This window comes from Benincasa hispida, chromosome 2, assembly GCF_009727055.1.
Source record: "Benincasa hispida cultivar B227 chromosome 2, ASM972705v1, whole genome shotgun sequence".
Lineage (NCBI taxonomy): Eukaryota > Viridiplantae > Streptophyta > Magnoliopsida > Cucurbitales > Cucurbitaceae > Benincasa > Benincasa hispida.
Window position 1 is genome coordinate 56,389,815 of NC_052350.1, and position 7,440 is coordinate 56,397,254.

Consider the following 7,440-nt stretch of genomic DNA (forward strand, 5'->3'; position numbering starts at 1 on the left):
ACTGAAATATTATACTGTTAAACTTGAAAACGTAAAAAACAAATAAAAAATGGAAAGAAAAACAAAAGATAAATAAAATCATAAAAAAAAAACAAATAAAATAGAAAAAATGTAAAATTGCAAAAAAAACAAAAAAACAAAAAAACAAAAAAACAAAAAAAAAAACAAAAAATAGGGCTTCAGATTAGGGTTGACAAAATTCTCTGCAAGGTCGGGCCCCACGGATCCTTGACTCGATCAGGACGAGAAATCTCATGTTTGACCAGGTACGGGAGTCAAACTAGGGATTTAAGTTGGAACGGGGAGGGGATCCTCGCCCCGTCCCCGACCACAATCCCTGCCCCTTTGTTTATGTGTTAATATATATATANCCTAAAAGTACTATACAAAGCAATTTAATTACCCAAAATTTGTTATAAATGTAATAATTTTAGATTATTTGAAGTAAACTTTATACTTAGAAAATATAACCAGAATAAATTTAAAAATGGAAATAGTGTTTATAAACTTAATCTTCAAGTACAAAAATTAAAAATTAAATCAAATTATTACCAAACGAGACATAAAATTTTTCAATATTATTATCCGTTCAAAAACTTCTAAACTTCAATTTTAAAATCCTTCCATCAAAAAAGAAGAAGAAAGTCTCAAACCCCTATTCTCCCACAAAACCCCTGTTCTCCTAAAAAAAGAAAAAAAATAAAAATTTATGGTGCCTTGTTTGGCTGCGCGTTTTCAACATTAGCGCTTCAGATTATCTTGTTCCAATCCTGGATTAAGATTTTCCTATCCCCATTTTCTGGAATTCTCCAATCTCCGGGAAAAAAAAAAAAAAAAAAAAGGAAAAAGCAAAAGAGAAAAAACAAAGAAATAGAAAAAAAGAAAAGGACTTAGACTTCAAATAAATAGAAGGTTCCAGAAACCCTAGTAAAATCCCTTCTTTATAAGCCTTCGGTTCCACCATTAGATCTTGATTTCTTCTTTCAAGCGCCCGTTTACATTTCCTCCATTTCTCTGTTCCTTGATCGTCTCTATCTTCACGTCTTCGGCAATGGCGGATACTGAAACCTTTGCCTTCCAGGCCGAGATTAATCAGCTTCTCAGTCTCATCATCAACACTTTTTACAGCAACAAGGAGATCTTTCTCCGAGAACTTATCAGCAATTCCTCTGACGTAACTATCCTTTCCTTTTCTTTAATTCCGTCTTTGATCTTCGTTCTATTTACTCTTCTTAGGAGATCTTTTTGTATTAGTGTGATCTTTGATTGTTATTCTGGATTTCCCTGGTTTCATTTCGATTTTACTTATACACACGCTCAACAAATTTTTAGGAAGACTTGCTTTAGATTGCATCAAGATATTTTATCATTTCTAGAATCTTCATTACTATCTACTGAATGGTTATTTGAAGTCTTGTTGGGTTGTTGGATGATTGTAGAGTTCTCAAGAATTGTGTACGTATTATTATGTAGACAGAATTTTCTGAATGGGATTCTTGTAATTTACGATGTGGCATTTTATTTCAGGCTTTAGATAAGATCCGTTTTGAGAGCTTGACTGACAAGAGCAAGCTAGATGCTCAGCCTGAGCTCTTTATTCACATCATTCCTGATAAGGCAAACAATACGTTGTCGATTATTGACAGTGGTATTGGAATGACCAAGGCCGGTGAGTGATTGCTATGCATTAACTTGTGTGTATGGCTGTCTTTTTAATCTGTTTCTTATGGTATAACTCATTTGGTGAATATATCTATGTTATCAGATTTGGTGAACAATCTTGGTACCATTGCAAGATCTGGGACCAAGGAGTTCATGGAAGCTCTTGCAGCTGGCGCTGATGTGAGCATGATTGGACAGTTTGGAGTCGGTTTCTACTCTGCCTACCTTGTGGCTGAGAAGGTTATTGTTACAACTAAACACAATGATGATGAGCAGTATGTATGGGAGTCCCAAGCTGGGGGTTCCTTCACAGTCACCAGGGACACATCTGGTGAGAACCTTGGCCGAGGTACTAAGATTACCCTGTACCTCAAGGAAGATCAGCTTGAATACCTTGAGGAGCGTCGTCTTAAGGATTTGATCAAGAAGCATTCTGAGTTCATTAGCTACCCGATTTCTCTCTGGGTCGAGAAGACCATTGAGAAGGAAATCTCTGATGATGAAGATGAGGAAGAGAAGAAGGACGAGGAAGGAAAGGTTGAGGAAGTTGATGAAGACAAGGAAAAGGAAGAAAAGAAGAAGAAGAAGATCAAGGAAGTTTCCCATGAGTGGTCCTTGGTGAACAAACAGAAGCCTATCTGGATGAGGAAGCCAGAAGAGATTACAAAGGAAGAGTATGCTGCTTTCTACAAGAGCCTTACCAACGACTGGGAGGAGCATCTAGCCGTAAAGCACTTCTCTGTTGAAGGTCAATTGGAATTCAAGGCTATCCTCTTTGTTCCCAAGAGGGCTCCTTTTGATCTCTTTGACACAAAGAAGAAGCCAAACAACATTAAGTTGTATGTTCGCCGTGTCTTCATCATGGACAACTGTGAGGAATTGATTCCTGAATACCTTGGATTTGTTAAGGGTATTGTCGATTCTGAGGATCTTCCCCTCAATATTTCTAGAGAAATGTTGCAGCAGAACAAGATCTTGAAGGTCATCCGCAAAAACTTGGTGAAGAAGTGCCTTGAGCTCTTCTTTGAGATTGCCGAGAACAAAGAAGACTACAACAAGTTCTACGAGGCCTTCTCCAAGAACTTGAAGCTTGGTATCACATGAGGATTCCCAGAACAGGCCTAAGATTGCTGAACTTCTCCGTTTCCACTCGACCAAGAGTGGTGACGAGTTAACAAGCCTGAAGGATTATTGACCAGAATGAAGGAAGGCCAGAATGATATCTTCTACATCACTGGTGAAAGCAAGAAAGCCGTAGAAAACTCTCCTTTCCTTGAGAAGCTCAAGAAGAAGGGTTACGAAGTTCTGTTCATGGTTGATGCGATTGATGAGTATGCAGTTGGTCAGTTGAAGAAATTTGAAGGGAAGAAGCTTGTATCAGCAACGAAGGAAGGTCTGAAACTTGATGAGAGTGAAGATGAAAAGAAGAAGCAGGAAGCTTTAAGGAGAAGTTCGAGGGGTTATGCAAGGTGATTAAGGAGTTTTGGGCGACAAAGTTGAGAAGGTTGTTGTTTTCTGACCGTGTCGTGGATTCTCCTTGCTGTTTGGTAACTGGTGAATATGGGTGGACAGCCAACATGGAAAGAATCATGAAAGCTCAGGCATTGAAGGACAATAGCATGGCAGGTTACATGTCAAGCAAGAAGACCATGGAAATCAACCCTGAGAACTCCATCATGGAAGAGCTCAGAAAGAGGGCCGATGCGGACAAGAACGACAAATCCGTTAAGGACCTTGTTCTCCTCCTTTTCGAGACTTCTCTTCTAACTTCTGGCTTCAGCCTCGATGACCCAAACACCTTTGGAAACAGAATTCACAGGATGTTGAAGCTTGGATTAAGCATTGATGAGGATGCTGGAGAGGGCGATGCTGATATGCCTCCTCTTGAGGATGCCGATGCCGATGCCGAGGGTAGCAAGATGGAGGAAGTCGATTAATTTTGAACTTAATACTAACCAGTAGCATCTTTCAAGATTTCCCTATGTTATGCTTTCAATTTACAACATATAATTTGCCCAGTCATTTAGGTTAGTTTATGCCTTACCTTTTCATGCTATTTTTCTTTTGTTTCCCGGTCAAATGTTGCGTTTTCACAAAATTTTGTGGCCAGCTTAAGTGATGGTATATTTTACTCACAATATCTGTATGTTTCACATCTCCCTTGAATTTTATTGTCTGACTTTGTGCTCAAATGCGCCGCGTTTTGTTGAAGCTTCGCTCAATCTAGTGGGCCACGTGTTGAATTTTGTGCCGGTGCAAGTGTATTATCCTTTTTCTACATGAACGATTTACTGCTTGTTTAGTTCAATTAAAGAATTTGATCAAGTAGATTTTCAATGATGGAGGCATGCAGCTCTCAGTTGTTAGATGGATAAACCAAGAAAATTTTACTATTCTCGCAAGGGTTCGGTCTTTATTTTGAAGATGCCTCATGAATTGATAGCTCCGTTGCTTTCTGGGTTAGGCCGATCTTCTTGTTTCTTTCTAATCCAAGTCTTTTCGTTTGAAAGATCGTGGGTTAAGGATTATTTGTATGCAAAGGCATTCTTACAAGGTCCAAATTCTCATCCCTACCTAGATTTTAAATGTAGGGGGTCAATTCGAAAATTTTGGATTTAAACATTTGAAGTTGGGCCTTCTATTGAGATCATCCACGTGTAAAAATACCTATTTGACCTCAAAACACGTACCTCATTTTCGCTTCTTTTGCTCATTCGTCTTGATTTTTACAAGACGTGTGTAATTACATTGTCTTGTTTTTCATCAGCTAATTGTTGGAAGGAGATCGTTGCAAAAGAGAAGGGTGGTAAATTCACATTGACATGCAAAAGGTTAAATTTTATTTAATTGTAAAAGTGAGGCTAAATTTTGAGTGGACTTCTACATATGAGCCATCCCTACAAATTTTGAAATCTATTCTATTACAGGCTTTTAAACAAACCTCAATTAGCATTTCTAACCAGAAGAATTACAATTGCTGCAAATTTTATCTTTTGAATACAGTCCATGGAAGAGTTCAGCTATGAACTTTTTACTTGTGTATATGCATATAAGTTCATTTTGGTATCAATGTTTCTATAATAGAGTGAAAAATGTAAAAAATATCATTTTAACTGTAGTATAGAAAATTGTAGGTTAAGTTATAAATTTGGTCCCTATGAGTTACAAGAAATTTAGAATTTAATTCTTATAATTTATAATTAGAATTTAATTTTATGGTTTGATAAAATACTCATAAACAGTCAATACAATAAAGACTAGATGAGATTTTTATCAAAGCTTAAAGATCATCTATGAGATTTTATCAAACTATGAGAATTAGATTAAATAACTTTTAAAATAAGTTGGGACTGAACTCTGACTTTTCCGAACACTAAAATTGTATTATTCAACTTTCAATTTTTATTTGAATAAAAATGCTTTTTAAACAAAACTAATTTTCCTAGAAGGTGAGTTTAGTAGCATTTTGAATGATCAAAATCTTAGAATAATCTCAATACAGAAAGATTGTTTTTAAAATTTTGTTAATTTGATTTATTATTTTTTTCTGATGAAATCCGCTTCCCAATCCATTTCTCATTTGTGCAAAATTTTTCCTTTAATTTCGTGGTGAATGGGATGGAAATAATCTTTCCATTTGGCTCAGTTACATATCAAATTATTAATATATATAATAAACTTATCCATTTTCTTGGCTATTAAATCAATAAAAATTGAAATTGAAATATAGTATTTATATAATCATAATAATAAAATTTAAAAATATCCAAGGATGTTCCCTATCCCCGTCCTCGATTAGCTTGGGGAGAATTTTTTCTCCATCTCTACATTTAATTTCAAATTTTATAGATATATATTTTTATCTAGGAATGAATTACCAAAATAAATATAACGACAGTCGTTGGTTTATGCATGCACTAGAGCCGTCATGGTTTATATCAAATAGATGGTTACAAAAAATAATAAAAAGAAGGTATTGTAAATATTTTGGGTAAGGGCGTTTTGTATGGGACCTTTAATATTAATATTGTTGTTTTCAAAACTTATTAGAGAAATATTGTTGTTTTGAAACTTATTAGAGAAATATTGTTATTTTGGGTTTTCGAGGCTAGAAGTCGAGGGTTGAGGATTCGACTAATGTAGAGGTTGAACGTTGAGAACTCGACAAATAGAGAAAAATATGGAAACAATACGTAAATTAGGATTTTCGAGGGTTGAAGTTTCGACATACATAACTCGAAACTTCAACCATCGACAAGGAAAGGGAAATCTCGGGTCGCTCTAGAAGGGAATCTTGAAGGGAATCTTGCTAATTTTGTATTTTAGGTTGTTGAAGGTTGAAGTTCTGGCATACATAAGTCAAAACTTCAACCCTTGACAAGGAAGATAAGTGGGTGAAGTAGATTGTAAGAGAAAGCGAAATTGTAGGAGAGAGCGAGATGGAAAGCGAGATTGAAAGTGAGATTGTAGGAGAGAGGGAATGAAAGTGAGATTTGTAGAAGAAGAAGCGAGATTGTGAGCGAGAGCGAGATTGAGTCTGCCACAATGGATTTATATATAATATATATTATTAATAATTTATTTCAAACATATTTTATAATACTAAGTGGAGTAAAAATCCAGGTATGCACACGACAAAATAAATAAATGGGCTACACGATTTAGTAAACATGAAGTACAATCATACGATCGGTATGAAGGTGTGTTTCATGTGAAGATCGAACGTCATAGTCTCAATGCCAAAGGAGGAAACGTTCAAATATTGAGGCTAAATAAGTCCGAGCGATACTGTTCATGTAACAAGTGGCAAGCATTCGACATTCCATGCTCACATTTTATGGCCGTTTGCTCACATTTTAACATGAACTACGAAGATTTTATTGAGGACTACTACAAATTGTCAACATATGCTGGATGTTACTCTCCTCATTTTCAACCTGTACTGCATGAAGATTACTGGATCACGCACCCTAATATGCCCGTCTTACATCCTAATCCATCGTTGTTGAGAAAACCTGGTAGACCGAAAAGTTCACGTTATCACAACGAGATGGATTGGACAGAACCAGCCACTCGACAACGATGTGGATTTTGTAACCAGTTAGGACATAATCGAAGGAAGTGTCCTTCGTTACTAAGACGGGCTCCAGATAGTTAAGGATTGAAAAATAAATAATTTTGTTATTATATATTCATTTTAGTGTATATTCAATTTTTTAATTATAATTTATTGTATATTCAATTTTTTTATAATAATCTATTGTATATTCATTTTTTTTTTTTATTGTAATCAATAAAGTTTTACATTATTCTTTACCCTTACACTTTTCTCTACTATTCAATTATAGTCAATTTTAATATATATATTTTTCTTTTTTTCAGATCATGGCTTTAAACCCAGGACCTGTTGATCCCGATGTTTTGTACGACCAGTCCATTCATCGATCATATGTTGTATGGCGAGATCGTACTACTGGAGAAATATCTTGCAGACGTCGAGAGGCAGTTCTCCAGTGCACTATCCCGTTCCACCTTCGAATACTACCGCTACTGCGCACATCTGGATTCTATGGGGTTGCCAGATTAGGATTTATTCATTTAGACTGGCATCTGATCACAGCCTTGGTCGAGAGATGGAGGCCCGATACGCATTCATTCCATATGTCTGTTGGAGAGTGCACTATCACTCTAAGAGACATAGAAGTGTTGTTGGGGTTACCTGTTGACGATGAGCCGGTCACCGGAGTGATGTACGATGACTGGTTAGAAGTTTGTCAA

At 36.0% G+C, this 7,440-nt stretch overlaps 1 protein-coding gene across 1 annotated transcript; it reads left to right on the forward strand.

The window, feature by feature from the left end:
- The first annotated feature begins 962 nt into the window (after nucleotides 1–962).
- On the forward strand, nucleotides 963–3,908 carry LOC120070987 (heat shock cognate protein 80-like). Its single transcript, XM_039022958.1, is given in 6 exon segments — nucleotides 963–1,174; nucleotides 1,528–1,669; nucleotides 1,766–2,760; nucleotides 2,762–2,852; nucleotides 2,855–3,100; nucleotides 3,103–3,908. Coding segments are annotated over 6 exon segments (2,094 nt in total). The 5' UTR covers nucleotides 963–1,051; the 3' UTR covers nucleotides 3,600–3,908.
- Nucleotides 3,909–7,440: the final 3,532 nt, after the last annotated feature.